At 42.7% G+C, this 21,092-nt stretch overlaps 1 protein-coding gene across 5 annotated transcripts in view; it reads left to right on the plus strand.

Annotated features, from left to right (window-relative positions):
- Positions 1-21,092, plus strand: part of DIS3L2 (DIS3 like 3'-5' exoribonuclease 2) — a 194,363-nt gene that overhangs the window by 52,567 nt on the left and 120,704 nt on the right. For all 5 annotated transcript variants that reach the window (XR_005830666.1, XR_005830667.1, XR_005830668.1 and 2 more), the window contains 2 exons: positions 6,353-6,587; positions 20,785-20,891. Coding sequence is in view for 2 of the 5 variants with exons in the window: in XM_040613140.1 (XP_040469074.1) it covers positions 6,353-6,587; positions 20,785-20,891 (342 nt within the window). In the remaining 3 variants the exon portion in view is untranslated. The remainder of the gene's footprint in view (positions 1-6,352; positions 6,588-20,784; positions 20,892-21,092) is intronic.

Raw genomic sequence — 21,092 nt, forward strand, 5'->3', positions numbered from 1 at the left:
ATGCGTGCCAGGGCAACGTGAGCTTTTAGAGGCAAATGATAGGTCAGAGACCAGATAGGGAGTGTGGAGATACATGGCGAGGTAGCAGTTCTTGTTTTGGCTTTAGGATTCAAAAAGGTCAGTCTTGAGAATTTTCCCTGTTACTGCTTTTCCACTTGTTATTCTGGTTATTTGTGCAAAGTGGTAGGAGAAGGGCTTGAGCTGGACTTGGAGGGGACACGCTGTAACCTGTGATGTTTAGGTACAGCCTGAAGCACAGAGAGAAGACGAGTGAACGGTTCAGGAATCAGGTTTATTGGTGGAAGCAGGATGAAGTAGCGAGAAAAGGTGGCTGTTTGGAGATACGGATTTTTTCTTGCAATTAATTCTGTTACTTGTGCAGCTGCCTGACAAGCCTGGATGTAGGGCTCTCTGCTGTGTCTTCTCAGACTGGACTAAACCTGGATGTTCAGTCAGATTACTTGAATTAACTCTGCAGTAAAAGCTCACTTTGCAGGTTAGTCTGAGCAGGCAGGATGCAGGATGCTGGTGAGGGCAGAGTGGGTGGCTTTGGGGACTCAGTGGGTTTGATGGGCATATTGCAGATCTGTCTCTGTATTTTGTTTTCAAATACATGCATTAGATATCATTTGTTTCTCTCCCACCTCTCACCTACTGCAGTGGGAGTAAGTCAGAGCTCTGAAAAATTGCTCTTTCCAAGGAACCTTTGTGTACTTGGATAGTTTTCCCCTTTGAATCTGCAAGCAAGATGGCTTTGTATTGACGGCTTTGACAAAACTGTGTGTGACATCTGGGAACAGCAGAGCCCACTGGGGAGGAGCAAGTAGTCTTTTCCTAATCAAGAGGGAGAGATTCTAGTTTGAACGTTTGTATGATTATTGCATCCAATGTGATGCCTGGAATGTAAACTGTAATGTGCTGTTTAATATAAATTAGCTATCCTGTGGGCTGTTAGCAAGCGTTTCAGAGATTTAGAATTAAAAGATTATTACCATTAAAAAAAAAAAAATCCAACTCCAAACCACAACAAAAATACCCTATCTAACCTTATTGTTATTTTAAAAGTAATGCCATAACTGCTCCTGCTGGGACTGGTCACCCTTGTTGTCTTTGCCAGAGCTGAGTTGTTGTCTTTGCCAGAGCTGTTTGGTGTAGGTGGGATTATAAAGAGAAGGAAGGGTGACTGGACAGGTGTTTTTTCTCTTATTGGAAGTGCCACCCTTTTCTTATCCAAGAAGGAGCTAGAGTGAGCCAGCCTTTGTTTGGTTGCTCTTTTCAGAAAAGCAAAGCTCTTCCTTGCAATATTTATGGTAGCTTGGCTCTAGCATGTATGTATGAGCTGTGACAGCATCCTCATGTTAGCCAGGCTCCATTCCTATTCCCTCATGAGTGAACATTAGGGAATCGGCTTTTAAGTGAAGCCTGTTTAATATGGCAAAAGCTGGGAGACTAATAGATGCAGGTGTTCACAGTATTGGTATGAAATGTGGTGTTTGTATTAGTGTTGTGGTAGCAACGGTCTTTTTAACAGTGAGATGGTAATTTGGTCCAAAGCCCCTGTTTTCAGCTGTCTCTTTTGACATAACCGCTTTCAACCTGTTTCTGTTTCTCAAGCTTGTTGCTTAACTAAGGCTCAGCTGCAGAGAGGACCAACAACTGACCTAAACTTTGTCTCCCTACCTAATATTGAGCGTAATAACTTGAACATAGCTAAAGTAGAACTTGTGTTTGACCAAAGTGTTTTGGAAGAAAGGCATTTTACCTTGGTTTGCAAACCTCAGAAGGTAGGCTTGGGCTGAAGACATTATTACCCTTGTAGCTGTTCCCATGTTTAGTCCTCCCTGTTTAACGTGAGCTGCCTGCCTGCTGTCAATCTGTCTTCAGCTTCCACTTGCTGGTGAATCTGCTGCACCTTTCTGTAGCAGCATGAGGAGTCTCTGTGCATCATCTGTCTGCCCCAGTGAAAAGAGTTACCACTAGTGGCTTGTCATTTCTAAAATCTTTTGGATGTTACACATTTTGGGTTTGATTACTCATTATGAGGCATTTTGCTGGGTTTTGACTGACTCAACAGAGAAGTGGCGGTGTGCTCTATCATCTCCAGTCTTTCCCAGTATCCTTATGAAAATACTCTTTTTATTACCAACAATTTGAGTGAGATGAAGAATTTCATTTTTATGTAACCTGTGTCCAGAACTGCTGTAGTGAAGATGATCCATGTTTTCAGCAAAGGAGGTATCTTTGCAGAAGCGTTTGTTGAAAACAGTGACCCTATGTGGGAAGTTTTTAGCCGTTCAAGATGCATCTGTCCAAGTGTGTCTAGTCCAGCAGTCATCCATGTCTCATCTTCAGACCTATGAGGGTTCATGGATTGCTTGTAAGGATCAGAGATGAATAAGGAAGAAAAGCAAATCTCTTTAGTTTCAGGCTTAAACATTTTCAGGGTTTGGTGCATTTATTAGAAAAAGCCTGGATGTTAATAGCTGAAAGATGATGGAAAATCACTGGTCTGGTTCAATAGTTTGAGGTTATAGGCTAATATATGAGTTGTTAGCTGTTGCCATTGAGGAGGCAGCAACAAAGACCCCATACCTGATCTGAGAAAATAGGCTTGGGCTTTGTCCGTGGGTGGATGTGAGGCTTAGTTGAAGGTCTGTGAAAAGCTGGGACCTAACAGGGCAGATATAAGATTGATTCTGGCAGAGAAGGCATTTTCTCCTGCAGCTCAGGAGGTAACCCTTGTACTTGCAGATGCACAGATTCCCAGTTAAGTTTTCTGTTGGAACAAATTCCTCCCGAGTAAGGACAATCATTCATTTGATGGCTACTTCAAGACTGGGCTGGATGCAGCGAGGTAGTCACTCTGCTGTCCAGATTGTATGTATCCATGCCAGGATGTTCTTGCCCACTAGCTGTTTTTATTATATTTATGGTTGAAATGGGATTTTCATTCAAAGATCTTGTGTTCAGTCATCTGTGACTTTACAAACCAATCACTATGGGGCAGAAACTTGATGCTTGTTCAGTAATAGATGTTTGTTTAAAGTTGGAAGAAAACTTGTTCAGCCACTGTCTTAAGGATCAGACATTCAAATAAGCAATTGACTTTAATCAAAATGCTTATTAACACTTTTTTATTATTATTAAAGAGCATATGAAAATAATACAACCATAAGGTTGACATTTGACTTCCCAGGTCAGGAAGTTAAGGTCCTTTAAAGGGGCTTTAACCGTGCATCCTGGGATGTTTGCATGGTAGTAGGGCCATACATTTCTTGCATACATAGCAAGCGGGAGTCCCCTCCTTCTTGGTCCATGCAATGTCAGCTGCATTGGCAGAGAATGATGCTCTCTACTGCACATATGACTATATGATAGACTTAGCCAATTGTGCATTTAATTTATTCTGCATCTCTGATACCAATATGTTCTAGCTGTATGTGGTATGTCGTGTACGAGCTTCAATAGCATAATAAGAAATAGGAGAGTGCAATATCATCAGTTTCTGGTTTCTGACATGCTGCATGTAAGAAATGCTTATTCGGTCATGGTCAGATTTTCTGCTGCAAATATACAGAAGGATCCTGCTCTTTGGAATCTCTGTGATGAGCTCATGTTGGCCAGCAACTCTGATCATCTTAAATGGAGTAATTGTATCCACTGAGCTCCCAATTTTGTAAAGTCTTATGCAGCTTTCCAGTCTTGTGATGTACAGCTTCCCTAAATTTTTGGTGTGATGTAAGAAATCTTGGGTGAAATTCCCTGCTGTGTTATGTATGAGGTCAGCCTAAACGATCTGTCTTGGCCTTAAAAAGAAAACAAATCCTGTTGCCCATGCTTGCCAGCATCTGGACGTTTTGCTGCTCTATGCTGCATGGAGGTCATGATTTTGTGGACTCTGGAAAACTTTACTTAAAAATCCATTTGCAAATCCATAAGGAAATGTGTGACTGGGGTTTTAGGTAGTCACAGCTGGAGTATCATGCTAGCTAGCGACAGCAGTGTGTATCCTTGTAGCTTGAGGGAAGCATGGTAATTTTAGCATATAGCATTTAAAAAGAAATCCATATATGCTACCTTCTTTAATACAACATAAACTCTTCAAGCATAAGATTTTCAGTGCTGCATCTTTAGAGAAGCACTTCCTATCATTCAGGTATAGTTGAAGTTGTTTGCTGTGTTACATATAGAAAGCTTTGTAATTTAGTACCTGAAACATATCTCTTACTCTGCAACGGACGACTTGGAGAGAAAGGAACTCAGACAAAGCCTGAAGGGGTTGAAGAAAATGAATTCCTGCTGCAGTTGCACACTTGCACACATCTGGTGCAATTGAAATTTAAGAGCTGAATACATCCACATCTGACCATGGCAGGGTCCAAACATTACTGTTGACACTGGTTTTCTTTTTGGATAGGCACACTGGCAGAGTCACTAGTGTGTGGAGCCTTGTCAGCTCTCTAATCTAATAGACTGTTCTTGCCCAGACCATTGTGTGTCAGTATTTTATGTACCAAATGTAGCCAGGTTTAATAATCAGCCATTTTCCCACCTTCTGCCAAACTTTTTCCCTTTTTGTCACAATTTAATGTTTGAGTCAAAATCTGCTATGGTAACAAATGATATACATATTAAAAAACAAAAATAAAGATGGAAAGCAGAGTCACAAAAGGTAACAAGAGTTCAAAGTCATGTCATCTGAGGGGTTTTTTTTCTTTTAAAGACTTGAATTCAACTCTGTTTTAAAATTGATTGTATTTCTGTTACGTATTATGAAAAAACTACAAAGAAATGGGTACTGCTTGAATGCATGACTGTAGCTCTGTATATGTAAACTTTTGAGTCTTCCCTGTACAGGTCTGATTTGATCTGTTTGCTTTTTACTTACTAAATGATAATTTGTGGAGCTTTTTGGATTGCGTTTTTCATACTTGGAATGGTTATCTTCAGCTAGGTCCTGCTGAGGCTATTTATGCTTATTTCTAGGGACTATATCTGTCACATGAAGTATGTTACCAGAAAGCTGGTTTTTTTAATGGCATTTTTTAAAGGGCCCTTCACTGGCCTCGCTAGTGGCATGAGTTGCTGCTGTCATATACTGGGTTAGTGATGTTGAGGACTGGGGACCTTGGAGGAGCATCCCCAGAGAGTTACCTGCCTGGTGAACACCAGCACCAGCTGGAGAGGAGCTCAGTTGCTGGGAGGATGTTGGAGGGGGGTCACCCAGTCTCTTTGTGATTTTAATGTTTGGTAGGTTATTTCTTACTCCATGCTTGTATGAATCTCATACTGAAGTACCACAGCTTGAGCAAAGCTGAAACACTTTTGAAACTAAAACCTAGTTCTAGGTTCCAGGGCCAGGTAGGTGCTTGCAACTTGCTGTTCGTCCCACAGAGGATGCTAGTAAAAGCATGTGTATCCATGGTATCAGCAGTTTTGATCATTATATACCGAGGTGGAGTTATTTCTGCTTCTGTCACATGCAGTGAGGGATGCCATCCAGGTCTGGTGTCTACTTTACTGGGACATGGGTTCTCCATGATTGTCTGATCGCAGATATGGTTTCTCCCCACCCTGTGCCACTGCTATATTGAAGTGAGGACAAAGCTGTAGCTACAGCTGGTCAGAGTTACTTATCTGAATTGTCAGTTAGTTAATGGTTAGGTAATTTGTACTTTAATTGAGTTCATTCCTCTCAATAATTGAATTAGGAGATTTGTGTAGGTAACAGCAATAATTGAGTGCCTTTAAGAAAAAGACCGGAGCCTAAAAAAATGTAAAGCTTGGTGCCTTACCGAGCTGCTACAGTCCAGTTCCTCTGCAGGTCGCAGGGCACAGTGTTCTCTGGTCTGTACTTTCTCAGTCTGTTCCTAATTGTGTGTTGGGGAGCTCTCCCAGAGATGTGCTTTGACACGATCCCAGCATTCACTGGAACTGCTTGAGTTTTGGGACTTCCCAGGATGATTAGCGTATCTTGGTGAACAATGGTCTAAGCAACTCATTAAATTGTAGCGTATCCTCCTCCCTCTCTGTGCTTACTCCCAACTTCTGGAGAGCCTATTAGAGGTTTGGCAGGAACTGTATGGTTATGCTCTAGATACGCTTTGGATATATTATTGTCACAGTTGAGGTATTGCAAAAGCCATGCTGTTCCTGTCTTTATCCTAGTGAGGTACCTCTTTTGATTGTGCAATATCTGTGGCTAATTACATGGCAATTGCAGTGTGCCACCAGCCACCCACAATTCATTGTCAGCTCCTTGGGGATGTAGATGAAGAAGGAAAGATAATGTTTTCTTTCTCCAGTCCAGTGATTTGGCTTGCCTCTTTTTTTAAATCCCCTGCTCCTTCAGGTAATAAAGCCAGATGGTAGTGACAAAGAAACAGAAGCCACACATGAATCAGATGTCCCTGAGGATATGTCGGGGACTTGCATTCCTCAAGAGACATCGAAAGGCGATGCTAAAAGTCCGGATGTCATTATAGAAGCTCAGTTTGATGATAATGATGCAGAGCATGGACAAGACCACTTGCAGGATATGTTGACTGATGACATTAAGAAACTTTCCCTGGATACCAGTGAAAAGGGTGAGTAGATCAGATTGCTGATTTAAACCTTTATTTGAGCAAACTGTTGAAGTATTAACTTTGTTGCCTTGCTTTGCTGCAAGATATAAAATACAGGCATAAAAGCTTAATGCCTTAAACTTCTATCCCTTTCTGCTAAACTGCCTTCATAGTTTTGAATGGATATTAAGGACTGGGTTTTATGTAGTTTTGATTGATGCAAAGTAAATCTGTGAAACAGGAGTCACACCTTTAGATTTGCAATTCTCAGGGCTGTCTGGGGACTGCTGGTTGGTGTTTAATTCAAGATGCTGCTGTAGCAGTTTCCTTCATTGCTGCTTGGCTGGCCCAATCTATGTGTCTCAGTTTGGGGATAAGGATATATTTCCTTGGGGGCATGTAGGTTGGTTGCTGTTTTCAAACAGTTGACTTACGAGCAACTTAAAGATTTGGTCCATTTAAAAAGAAAATTACACTAAAACCTAAAGCCAATTATGCGATCCGTTTTGAAGGCAAACCTATTTTATTCTGAATCTGAATTCCATCCAAACCATCAAGTGTTGCTTAGGGCAAAATAAAATAGGCTCCCCTGTCCCAAACTATGCTTACGCTGCTCTTCGCATATCTGTTCTAGTACTAAATCCTTTCCTGAAATGCTGTGTATTGAAAGGATTGTGGCAATTGGCACATTTAACATATGCCTTCAGCTGCTGCTGAAAAATTTGCCAAGAGAGATATTCTGGTGCATTCCTGTTGCATGCCCCAGTTGTCCAGAAAAGATGTCAATAACTTAAGATGTATCCACACTCTGGATGAGTGCACCCTCAGTAAGTTTGCAGATCACACCAAGTTGGGTGGGAGCGTTGATCTGCTGGAGGGCAGGAAGGCTCTGCAGAGGGGTCTGGACAGGCTGGATCGATGGGCCAAGGCCACCTGTGTGAGGTGTCAGGTCCTGCCCTTGGGTCACACCAACCCCACGCAGCGCTGCGGGCTGGGGGCAGAGCGGCTGGGAAGCTGCCTGGTGGGAAAGGACCTGGGGGTGCTGGTCAACAGCCGGCTGAACGTGAGCCAGCAGTGTGCCCAGGTGGCCAAGGAGGCCAACAGCGTCCCGGCTTGTATCAGAAACAGTGTGGCCAGCAGGACCAGGGCAGTGACCGTCCCCCTGTACCGGGCACTGGTGGGGCTGCACCTTGAACCCTGTGTTCAGTTTTGGGCCCCTCACGACAAGGACACTGAGGTGCTGGAGCGTGTCCAAAGGGATGGGCAACAGAGCTGGTGAAGGATCTGGAGAACCAGTCTTGGAGTGGCTGAGGCAATTGGGATTGTTTAGCCTGGGGAAAAGGAGGCTCAGGGGAGACCTTACCGCTCTCTACAACTACTTGAAAGGAGGCTGTAGTGAGGTGGTTGTTGATCTCTTCTCCCAAGTAGCAAGCGATAGGACAAGAGGAAGCGGTCTTAAGTTGTGCTGGGGAGGTTTAGATTGTATATTTGGGAAGATTCTTCACTGGAAGGGTGGTCAAGCATTGGCCCAGGCTGCCCAGGGAGGAGGTGGAATCACCATCCCTGGAGGTGTTTAAAAAACGCCTCGATGTGGTGCTTTGAGACATGGTTTAGTGATGGACTTTGGTAGTCCTGGGTTAATGGTTGGGCTTGATGATCTCAAAGGTCTTTTCCAGCTTAAAGGTTTCTATTATTCTATGAAGATGCACAGACCTCTGCCTATACTGTTGGTGGACTTCAGTTTTTCACACCTGTCTATTAATAAAACTGGAAATTACATGAGTGGAAGTGTCGCAGTTTTTGTAAACAAAACATTGGTTTCAGCTTATGAATGGAGCTGCCACCTCACCAGTTTGTGATGCTGTTTCCTTCTGGGTACCTCCACTGTCTCTGAGTTACTGTCAAGGTGTGTGAACCAACTTCCATCTTGTTCTGTTACTTTCCAGCGTAGGGGTTGAATTGGGAGTTACTTGTCTTTTTTGTTTTACACAGCCAGTTATTAACCTCATCTTTTTTTGCAGTCTTGGACACTGTGTTATAGCTACATACTGATGAGCCACTTTTGATTTGACAATTTCAAATCTCCTAAAATGCTCCTGAGTCATGTGTCGTGTTTGATGCATCTGTTTCTTCTGATAGCAACGCCAAATTAAAATTCAGAGAAATACATTCTAGTTTGATACCAGCATCTAAAAATAAATACAGACTTGACCCAACATTTTACTTTACCTGTATGATTGTACTTCAGTGCAAAGGCTTGATGAAAGTTACTTTTCTTGGTGCATCATAGTTCCTTGAAATGCTCTGGAGTGATCTGTATTGGAGGTTATCAAGACATCTCTTAAAATCTGTGCCAAGTGGTTTTTGCCATTTAATTCTATCTTGAGGGAATATTTGTAGGGCAAATGTTACATCAGCTTATTGTCTACACAGTTGAAATCCAACTTACTTTTCCATTGCAGTTGCCTAAGCCAACTGTTTTCAAGGCCTTTCCATGTTCATCCTTAACAAGCCTTGTGGCTGGTGTGAGTGTGCCAGTTAGATTTCTGCTGAGTTTGTATTTTGCTATCGCCTCTTTTAATAGTTGCTTCAGCTTCTTTGGCTATATAACCCATATGGATTTTTCTCGAGTTTCTTCTTGCTCTGCTTTTTAATGCCTGCCTTTTTTTTTTTTTCATACATATAAAGTTTACGATGCTGCTTTTTCTGAAGGTGTTTTTGAGCAGTTGATGATTGCTTTGGCTTGTTTCCTGTCTTTCATGCAATTTCTCATATCATCACTTACCCATATTTTAAGTCTTGCCTGGAAAACAGCTATAGTTATTCTAGCATCAGTGATAACTGTCATTAAAAAAGAAAAGATCCTGCCAAATTCAGCCTTCACAGGTGTGGCTCAAAATGCTTTTTTAAAAGGACCAAACATACACTTCTTCAAGCCAGAACTTAGCCTTTGAGTATAATACCCTCTTGACTTCTAAGGCCATCCACTGAAATGTGGTACTGGCATCAGGAGGCAGAGCGCTTTGCAGGGTTGAACTGTAGTGATGGAAGTGATGGACCCTCTGTAACGTGGGTCTGCCCTGGGAGGGCTGCTTGCCTGATGCTGCCCATTGAACTTTTCTTTTAAGTAAACTGCATATGAGCCTTTTCTTCTGTGTTATATCCCTTTTGCCTGAAATGACTACTGCAGCAAAACAGAGAGAGGTGGATGGGAGATGAGATCCCATGGGGAGATTTCCTGCTGACCCACCAAAAACCAGTGCTTTCCTTACTTCACCTGAGAGCATTGCTTTGTAGGATTTATGAGACAGACTCATTGCATGGCCTTATGCACAGAAAGGAGCAGGAGAAATAATTTTTGGCCAGTGCAACTCATAAGTGAACACTTGTACTGGGCTGTCTTCTTTATTTCCCTAACATAGGGAAGTCTGAAGGTTTCAGGCTGAACAAAGATGCTATCATATTTAATAAAATAAAATCAAGAAACAGTCTATCGTATTCTCATGTGCACTTGTATGTATATGCATACGTGTGTGTATGTATAAACAGATCCATATATATGACCTAAACAAAATCCAAACTAAGCAAAAACCCCACCAGATTTCTGAGGGCGAAAAATATCCATAGCTACTTTAATAGAATCAAAGGTAAATTTTACTCATTTTGGGGCAAAAACCCCCAGTCACGTTGATATGGTGCTCAAATCTTTGTGCATATACACAAGCTCTGCAGATTGCTGCCTCTCAGTTGCTAGATGGCTTTTGTCCTTTGTGACAGAGGAATAGCATTACACTGTCTCTGTTGCTGGCTCATTTGTTCTGCTGCTGAGGGTCAGAATGAAAACCACGAAGAATAAAAGTAGACATGTCATTTGAAATAAGAGCACTCTGGGTCAACACTGGGAGTGCAGGCTTTTTTGATATCTTTTTGACCCTGGCCTATGTCCCATCCCTTGTTGTGGCACTGTTCCTCTTCAGAGCACAGTCACCCCCTCCATCTCTAGTTACACGCTGGGGCAAAGAATTTGGGATTGGCTCTTGCCGTCAGAAGCTCTGAAGCATTGAAGCATTGTGTACACTGATTACGGCCCGGATTTGAGTGGATTGAATTTCCCTGAAGTCATTGTATGATGGGCTTCCTGTGCCTCTGTGGGGCTTAAAGCAAACTGGTAGAAACTGTTTGCGTGGGGCTGCAGGCTGAGACTCAGATGTTGGATGTGTCATCACCAAGTGCTGCAGTTACCAGAGCTGTACTTCCTGCCCTTCTCTGCATAAGACCCCAGAAGGGATGGGGTAAGCAAGAGAGAGGTTTACGGAAGTGAAGACACCATCACATTCAGCCTAATTCTCAGCCCATGTACTTTCTGAAAGTTCTTGTGCTCACAAAAATGCATCATTCTTGCTTTGTTCAGGGATATTTAAGTGAAAGTTCATAATTGATGTTTCTCTGTGTTGTGGTTTAACCCCAGCCAGCAACTAAGTACCACTTGCTCACTCCCCACCCACCCGAGGGATGGAGAGGAGATTAGGAGGGAAAAAAGGTAAAACTTGTGGGTTGAGATAAGAACAATTTAATAATTAAAATATAATAATAATGATTGTGATTAAAAGGAGAGAGGGGGAGAGAAGAATACAATACAAAAGGGAAAAGAAACCAAACCAAGTGATGCACAATACAACTGCTTACCACTGGCTGACCGATGCCCAGCCCGTCCCCAAGCAGTGATCGGTCCCTCCTGGCCAGCTCCCCCCAGTTGATACGCTGAGCATGATGTTCTGTGGTATGGAGTATCCGTTTGGCTGGTTTGGGTCAGCTGTCCTGGCTGTGCTCTCTCACAATTTCTTGTGCCCCTCCAGCCCTCTCTCAGGCAGGGCCTGAAAAACTGAAGTCCTTGTCTTAGTATAAAAATTAGCAAGAAACCACTAAAACCATCAGTGTGCTATTAATGTTGTTCTCACACCAAATCCAAAACACAGCACTGCACCAGCTACTGAAAAGAAAATAAACTCCATTGCAGCCAAAGCCAGGACACACTTGTGAGCAGCTGTCCTGGTCAAGTGAACTCTTCTTGCAAAGTAGTTGGGTTACAGATTATCTTCAGAAAAGTGTCTGATGTAGGAAGTGATGAGCTAGCATCACTTTTCCTCTTCAGCACGCTGTTCTACACAAAAAGCAATATTGCCTTGTTCCAAAGTTAAGTTGTCTTATTGTTAAGTTTTGGTCATTGGAGGCAGGTCTTCTTTAGCAAGGTTGGAAATCTCTTTCCTTTTGCTTTTTCAGCTCCATTTCCAAGGTGTAAATATCTCCACATGGAGAATAAACATTCTGTTCTTTTTCTTTACAAAGACAGTAACAATAAGGACCCTGAAGAAAGTTTCTCAGCTCCCTTACTAGTGTCCTTCAAACCCTCTCTGGGCTATCTACGCCCTATTGAAATGCAGGCAGAGGACAAGGAAATAGCATCCTGGTGCTAGTCTGAACAATATTGTGTACACAGAAAAGATTAATTCTCTGTAGCGTGTGGTAAATGTCATGCAAGTCCTCTGTGTTTTACCCTGAGACCTCAGCTTACTCTGTGTCACTGCTGTCCTTAGAAGTCATCTGCCTGTTGACATGACCTTTGCCAGATCTGTAATTCTTTTCCTTAATCCTCATTCACATTGACTACTGCAACAGAAGTAATGTAACTTTTATCTTGCCACTTAGTGCTGAGCTGGAATACATTACTTCTGTGACTTGTTGCTGCAGTAGAAGGATTTTCCTGATACTACATTTCAATATGTAATAAAAAATAGAAACTTCTCTGTGTCTTCTCAACCCAGGAAAAGTGCAGAATGTTCTGTACACAATACTTTACAATGCTGTATCCCTATACAGACTTGCGTGTCACATGAGTTTCATACAGATGTGAGCTGTCTCTTGTTAAATATTGGAATCAAAATTCTCTGATAAAGAAATATCAGCAATTGAACAGCAGCAGTTACTTGCACTCTTGAGAAGGGCAACTGTGCTCATAAAAGTGCCTCAGCCTTTTTTAGCAAAAGGATATTAATATAAAAATTTGTAAAACTGTGTCACTATGCCAAAAGCTATCCTTGTCAAACTAGTTTGCTCAGCTTTTTGCAGCTCTTCTCATGAGAGGTCTTACTTTACCAGATACACAAAATATCCTGCTTCCCACGGCGTGGCTCACAGAAATCATCAAGCTGGTGGACCAGCTGCCCTGGCAGTGATCAGATAGTTGTGTTTGTTCAGGATTTCCACTTAGACCTACACTTCTGCTAATCAGAGTTTGAATATGTGAATGTCTGAGGCTTACTCACTGCTTTGATGTAATGAAGTTTGAATAAAAATAGCTTGTTTACATGCGGAGTAAACTGACAGCTAACTCAGCCGATTGTGTGATGGAAAACTGAATCAAATAGCTGATGGCTAACAGGTAGAATCAACAGAATTTGGGTTGGAGATGCTGCAGAACTTGCTCCTGTCTCCCTGTCAGTTCAGCATTGGCTGTGTGGACACTGGTCAATCTCTTTTCAAGTCAAGTGTGACTGTCAGTCTCTAGTAGCCCTGGTAAGGTCAGAAATTATAACCTAAAATTGATTGGTGTCCGTTCTGGTCCTGGCTGGAGGCTGTTACTGAGTATTTTGGGATTGCTTGGCTTGACAGAAATGGTGGCATTTGGTAACTTCACTATATGGTTGTGTGATAGTGCATTAAGCCATTCTTTTCCCAAGGTGATGCTGTAGAAAGGTTTTTGCATCCTTCTAGCAAAGAAGAAAACTGTATTGATAATCTGGAGTTCAGTCTCTTTTTGCAGTTCTGCGCCTCCTCATGCACTTCCATGCCCCCTCTTTGCTTTTGTGATCTCTCTCTCTTCTTTTAAGCTTGACAAGGTGCCTTTTGTGTCTTCATCTGGCACCTGGAGTCCTTCTGCAGTTTGCAGTGTGTCATATTGGCATAAGGCAGAGTTCAGAGAGATGCTGCTATTCCTCTCCTTGGCCAAGGCTGGTAGGGAAAGGATGATGGTGACGAGAATCTGGACACCATGTTGTCCCTGTGCTCTGCTCAGGTTACCCCTTCATTCAGTTTAGCTGCCGTGAAATATCTGACAAATTTGGAGCCCACCAGTGTCACTGACTGCTGGAAGGAATAACTGTTCTTTTCCCCCTTCTTCAGAAGCTCCCATTCACTGAGTGCTTTTAAGGAGTCTTCACGCTTCTTTCCTAGCCTGCAGCTTTCTGGAGATGGCTCGTCTCTACTGCATAGCTCTTAACATTTCTAGGCCACAGCAGAGTGAACGCTCACCAGGAAATCTTCTCAGTTACACGGCTTTTAATAGAAATCCTTGAGGTGGAACTGTCAAAAATCAGATCGGTTTCACTCTGCTGAAGCCTGGAAAACCAGCAGAGAAGCTGGAGCTTTTTCAGCTGCCCGAGACAGCTCTGTATTAGTTTATCCTAAGTTCATGTTTGTGGGTCTTTGGATCTAGCTCTTTTGATTGTTGCTGTAACTTTTCTTAAATGAGAGCACAGATTTCTCGAAGAATAAACAGTATAGCAACTTAAGAAAAGTGTTCTACTGTTATTGAACAAATTGGGTTTTACGGTTGCATTGATTAAATGCTGTGGGCTGAATAAGCTCCAGTTATTCTTCTATTGCACAGCTGAAGCTTGCAATGGAAGTTAATGTTGGGAAAGCTTCTTATGCTGTTTTTCCCTCGTAAGTTATCTTGACCCCCAAAGACTTCTTAAGTAAGGCCAAATAAAAAAACCCAAATCCCAACCCCACAAAAACAACCCAATTGCTTACACAATTAGGTAACAGGAATTTGATCAAGTTCAGCATACTACCACATGTTCCTGAATTCACCTGTGTTTCTCCTTTGAGTTACAAGTTTAGGTCAAGTGAGTGAGAGGGCATGATACTGAGAATGAATGGTGGGTGTGAAGATAAACATATTAGAGTACGGTCATTGTTAGCAGCAAGGTTTCCAGGATGAATCAGATTAGGATTCATTCAGCTAACATATTTTCCATGCAGTAGTGAAATTGGACACACACACTTTGGGAACAAATGCACATGCAGGAAGGAAGAACGTTAAGTAGATAGGCAAAATACTCAATGGAAATGTTTCTGTAGCATTATATTTTTACTTGCTATTAATGTAACAAAACTGTATTTATGTAGACTGCAACACTACCTGATTTTTTTTGGAGGGTTAAGTCTGTCGCAATAAAGCTTCCAACCTTGCTGTTGACTGGCGACTTTGGAAGGACATGAGAGGGCCAGGAGCCCCGAGTACCTGTGTGGTGGTTGTAGTAATGTTACGTGGCTACTGAGGCAGCTGATTTGATCTGTTGGGCTAGACGGTAGCTTCCCAAAATGATGCTGAATCTTTGTTGTGGATCAGGCTTGGAGGGTTCCAAGGAAAAGTGATGCTCCTATCTCATCATTCTGCCATCTCCTCCATCCTTCCTTGTGGAGGGAGGTGGCTAAATATAAGTAAATAATTATATGCTTGGCTGCTTTGTGTGTTGAAGGAAGCCAGCTATACTCACCTCTTCACATTGCCTTCGCTCTGTGTTATTGAGATGATTGTCTCTCTGCTGTACGCATCCATTATTACGCCTTTCCTTCACTTCTCTGAGGGTCTGCTCCTGCCTGTGCATCTTCAAAAATCTCCTTGTGGACCATCTGATCTCCTGGCCCTCATCTTCACTGTGCCATTGGGCATGCAGGTGTGTGAGTTCAGGTGTTTAGACATGAACAGCTGTGGCAGGGTGAGTCTGATTAAATGAAAATTCAAAATAAACATGTCTAAGGAAGTTAATCTTGTTCATTAGATGCACAGCTCTGTGACGAGACACTCAGGAGTGCTGCTCCTGAGACAGCTTTGGAGCAGCTTTGCTTCTTACCTGCAGAGCCCTCTTGCATTGCACACAGGAGCTGTTAGGCTGATGTTGAACAGGCTGCATGTATTTAATTCCAAAGCTGTTGGCTTAACAGTCTCATCACAGTGAAGTACCTGTCTTCCCTCCATCACAGGGGGAGAGCTCTGTGTGTGGAGATACAAATACTCACGAAGTACTGCTTCTTGCATGATATTTTCTTAAGTGAGCCTTCTTATAAAGCCTGTTTAAAATAAATTCCAGTTTTTAATAGTACCTGGTACCTGGCAAAAGGGCACTTTGTGTAGGGAGGAGGGGCTCTTTGGTCTGCAAGATGAGACTTCAGAGAGGGTTCACTTGGACCTCTGTACTGTGGACTCCATGGGGGAGAAATCTGCGAAGATGAGGAGAAGCTCAGAGTTCCTACCTCTTTAGGTACCAAAATAACGTTGTAGGAACTGAAATCATCCAGGGAGGAACAAGTGTTTCTAAGAAACCAGATCCCTTTGCTTTGATCCTCAAAACCTTATGTTTTGGTTTATTTAGTGAAGGAAGGACCGAGTGTGATGTGAACCACTGGTTCATACCATTAAGTTTTGTGTTCCGGAGGAAAAACCTGTTATGTGCCAATAAACATCAGCAGCAGAATGTGAAGAGCCCTTGTACAGTCTTCTAAACAGCAACATGTTTCCTTCTCATTGTTCCTAAAGATGAAGATTGTAGCAGAACAGTGTAACCCAGGGCAAATCTGTGCATGCATTTGAACGTATCTCTTTTTGGTTGAAGGGAGTTTTCATTTCCATGTCCCTTGCATTGATATAGACAGAACTTCCAAAAACACATCCTTTTTGAATGTGACACACAATCCTTGATATATTTGTAATTAATTGGTTTGTTTTATGCTTCCCTTATATATTTGGTACTAAAACATAATACTCTGAAAACTGCTTACTGAAGCAGACATCAGAGAACCTAAGTGTTGTTAGTGTCAGTAAGCTGAAGAGCAGTATTTTCTTTTTTTAAAGCTTCCTATCAATACTGCCTTCTGATGGGATTCTTAGATATGCCCACGTAGAGTAAGCCAACTAACTTCTCAAGCATATTTTTGGGTTTTTTTGTCTAGCTAAAGTAGCAAACATTAAACTTTTTTTTTTTTTTTAAAAAAAAACTTGTTTCTTTCCATCCAGGGAGGGAGATTTTTTTCCCAGTGAGTTGTTTTTGAGATCTGAAACTGCGATATATTTTCATTTGCAACTGGATATTGCATCTTTAATTGTATTCTTTTTGGACAGAATTGCAAATTTCCAGTGACCAATGCAAACCCAGTGAAAATAATTTTGGATCTGTCACAAGTAATCAGAATTCTAGTCTGATGACTTTTGGTCTGCTTTGGCCACCTTTTAATGTCACAGTAATTTAATTGTAAAAGAAAATTTGGGGGGCTTTGGAAAAAAAAAAAAAAGTTTGACCTAGGAATGCCTGTCAGGCAAATCTAAGTGTGTATTGAAGTTGCCTAAACTGATCGCTTACAGAGAGAGGCAAATTCCATGTGTCCTGGATCTGTTTTGTTGGTAATAACATAACTAATTTGAGTTGCTTTTTGTATCTAGTGCCTAATTTTTTTTAAGTAAGACTATTACAGTTTTGGTTTGTCAGATAATCGCTGAAAGGAAAACACTGAGATTATAATGCAGTTTCACTGGATCCTAGTTGCTGAAGTGTGTTTTCACTGTAAGATAAGCTTATGAAGTATTGCCCAAGCTAACATAGTAAATCTTTCTCAGAAAACATGTCTTTGCCCAGGGTGGAAATATTGAATGGTCATTGGATAACCACTGCAGTAAAGGGGTCAGAATAATTCATTTTAAGTTTGGCATAATGCAAGGACTTTCTTCCTACCTCCCCTGCTCAAAATCCTGCTCCTCTCAGAAGTTAGCTCTCCTTTGGGATTGCCTCCGTGGCTCTGCCCTGTTGTGGGAGATGTTTGTGTCTCCCAGCTCAGATTTTCTAGACCACCAATCTCCAGTGGGGCCCTGATACCTCCCCTCTGCCCACCCACCGAATTCCATTTTCACTGGAGGGAAGGGGGCTGTGCAGTGAAGGAGAGGGACTGTCAGAAGTGTATTTAGGGGACTTGGGTATCAGACTCTTGTGGCTGATTATTGCTGTTGAGACTGAGATTTCTGTGCAGTAATTTGACAATTGAGTCAGGTGGGCACTGGATCTGGGTGGCTGTCTTTCTGAGCAGCGGGTTTGTCACAGAGAGCTCTCATTGCTGGTGCTTTGCTGTGATAGGCTCCCGAGTGTTAGATGTAGCCCTGGTACTGGCAGAATTTTGACTTTAAAAGGAGCAACTGCAAGTTATAGAGAAGTCCACTTCTCTTGGCCCCAGGAGTAGAGTTCCTTGTGTGTCGTCTTCCCTGGGCCTTGTTTCAGGAGCATTCCCCATTAGCAAATGTATGCGATGACCTTTTAGATACTGAAGTTGATTAGGAAAGATGGGTAGGAATTAAGTAGATGGCTGGGATTTGCTGCTTTCTTTCTTTCTATTGCTGGTATAGTTGTAGATCCCAGGCTCTGTCTGCATGGGTCTCTAATAATCCCAGGATTTTTTGGTAGGGATGCTGGAACTGGAGACACCCCTGAAGAAGAAGATGATTCTCCAGCCAGCCAAAGGCCACCTGCTTAATGTTGGCTGTGAAGGGAAAAGGGAAGTTCTACCACATGCCACAGTGAGGATTTAGAAGCTTTCTGGTATCTGTACTGGGTTCACATGGGGCTCAGCTTCAGCAGGACAGGGGGCAGTGCCCTAGCCCTGCATGTTCTTCGTCCCAGGCAAAGGGAGCTCTGGTCACCAATTTGCCGTGCTCCTTTTGACAGCTTCGTCCTGGTACTTCTGTGCTTTTGCATGTGTGTGTGATATCTCTCAAGATGTCACTGCTAGCTCCTTTTTTTTTTCAGGGAAAGCTGTTTCAGTGAAAAAATCCAAGCAACTTCTTGGAGAACTGGGAGTTGGAAGGATAAGTGGAAAGAAGGCAGCGCTAACAAGGGCATGTTCGTCACATGGCTCCTGGTGCTGTTCTCATTCTTGCCTGCTGGACCTTGAGTTGCTGCTGCTGTTCTGCTATGCTGGGAAAGCAGCAAATGCAGCTCGTTCTTTTTTCCCCAAACATGTTTAGATCTAGTTTCTCTTCCAACTAGTATGTGCTGTTCTGTGGGGAGAAGTTTACTTCAGTAAAGCCCTGGGCTAGTGGCAGGTGTGCCTGAAGGCATGGCCTTTGGAAGGCCACCAACCTCCCTTGCCCTCTGGCTTTGCTAGAGTTTCTTTTTTCCAGATCATCCTGTTCTTTGTCCTAGCTGTCTTTATGGTTGGCACACGGTAAACTTATGACTATTAACTGATGGCTTGAAAATTTATAAGAAAACAAAATGGCCTCTTGCTTTTATTCTTTACTAACCAGTTGCCTGGTATGACCTTCAGGTAGCAAAGGTCTTGGAGGAGGTAAGCAAATGAGGTAACTTGGATATCCCCACTTTTTAAACTGTTTATAATTATCTGAGCAGTTTTTTCCCCCAACTTGTCACCATGAAACTCTGGGTGGTTTTATCCCTTAGTAACCTTGGCTGTGGCAAATCTGACTCCATTTCAGTAGGAGAAGTAAAAGAGAAATGGGTTTGCTGCTGCTACTACTGCTGCTTTTTTTAGGAAAGTAGAGTTTTATTTAAACCCCTGAATATCTGTCCATCCTCCTCTTGGCCTCGCTAGCAAGTCAGTAAAGATAAAATAAAAGTCACTTAGATTCTTCTGAAAAAGATGGTCTCTGGGGAGAGGCGAAGTCTGAAGAGCTTTGTATCAGAAGGCAAAGCTGGGGATAATTAGTGGCATATGAGAACCAGCGTTTGTCATTAGAGCGGTAGCTGTCATTGTCAAACGACTGCTGGGATGACGTTGCCCGAAGGCAACCCAGGCCGTCTGCAGCAGCAGGACCATCTGTGAACGTGCCCTTGTGATGGTGGTGCACAGCCGTTCCCCTCGGGGCAAGCTGCTGCCCCCCCGCTGCCCCCCCAGCTCCCCCCGAGTGTCAGTCCCCAGTGCCCTGGCACTGCTTGGCACTGCCGGCAGCTGCAGCCGCCCCTCCCACAGCCCAGCCCCCTTCATCTGTCATGTCACCAGCAGCCTCCATCAAGGGTCCCTGTGGGGCAGATGGGTGTCATCGGGGGGCCAGGGTCTGTGCATCACCGCTGCTCTCCTTGCGTCTTTCTTGCATTCGCGAGCGCTGTGGCCCTGCTCTAGCATGGTCTTCAGCGAAATGCTGCTTTATCTCATGTCTTCTAAGGGAAACAGTGACAGCCACGTTCCTTGAAACTTGGTTGGTGTCACGGTCTCTCTTTAAGAAAGCAAAACTTCTTTTGAACACTCAAGGCCTGATTTTAGCACCTGTGCTTGAGATGGATGCGATTGCCATACAAGTAGAAAAAGGCAGCCATCTTCCACGAGCCCTCCAGACGAGTATGTGGATGTTCCCATCCAAAAAATGCTGTCAGACCAGTAACCACTGGCCTGCAGCAGGGAAGCGGCTCAAGAAGAGACTGGTCCCAGCCTTCTCCATGGCAAAAATTGCTTTGGAAATTTGTAAAAGCTGAATGCATTCGGTGTGCCAGCCACCTGTAGCAGATACTTCCAAACTCAGACATTTGAATATTTGAAAACTGCAAACTAGAAATTAGTTGATTTAAAGATTATTGGCATCTGGTCAAGAGTTTCCAGGGGGAGGGAGCTATTTGTCATATATACCGATTACTTTCATGAAACCTTTTCATAATCCTGATCCACAGTGAAAGAGTGTCAGCTTAGTAGATACGGTTTCAGTTTCAAAGATAAACATGCATTTTATAACCCTGCATAGTATTTTTAAAGGAAATTAAATATTAAATGTATGTACTTGAAGGACTACTTCAGTTAATGAAGTTAATGACTTCCAACTAACAAATACCAGGAAATTCATGTAGTTCTTAGTATTTAATAAACAGAATGTGTTTTCCACCATTTAGTTTATTATGGCTGGTACGGTTCTACTTGTAAAGTTGGGATTTATTTTGATTTTTGTTGGTTTTCAGCAGATCTATATGGTAAGTGGACATATATCTTTTCTCTGTGGTAGTCTGGAGAAGTAATTGCCTCATGCTTGGCTATTCTAACACTTGAGAGATCTTTTTCCTTTTAAATAAATCTACTACATGCACCTTGTATTGTAGTGCACAGCAAAGGCCCCACACGAATTTGTCATGGGAATTGCTACAGTAACTGTTGTGTTTTTTTGATGCAGCGAAGGCTGTTGGGATCCCTGGTGTGCACAAAACAAAGCAAGATGATGGTCCTAAGGTGAATGATCTCAGACTCCTCCCAGATAAGTTTCTTCAAAGGACAGCCAAGGTAACTCCATGGAGGGACAAGTGAGCATGCGTGCACTCCCGCAGGCTGAAGGAGACCAGCCCTGGCCGCCCTGTAGTCTTTGTCTGTTGATCTTTGAATCTCATTCCCCGTTTCAAAAAGAGTAATTGTCCAATCTGATAAAAATCAAGTGTCTTGTTATTTTTACCAATTATCCTAGTTTAAATTCCCTTTGTTTGTTGT

This window comes from Falco naumanni, chromosome 13 (genome assembly GCF_017639655.2).
Source record: "Falco naumanni isolate bFalNau1 chromosome 13, bFalNau1.pat, whole genome shotgun sequence".
Classification (NCBI taxonomy): domain Eukaryota; kingdom Metazoa; phylum Chordata; class Aves; order Falconiformes; family Falconidae; genus Falco; species Falco naumanni.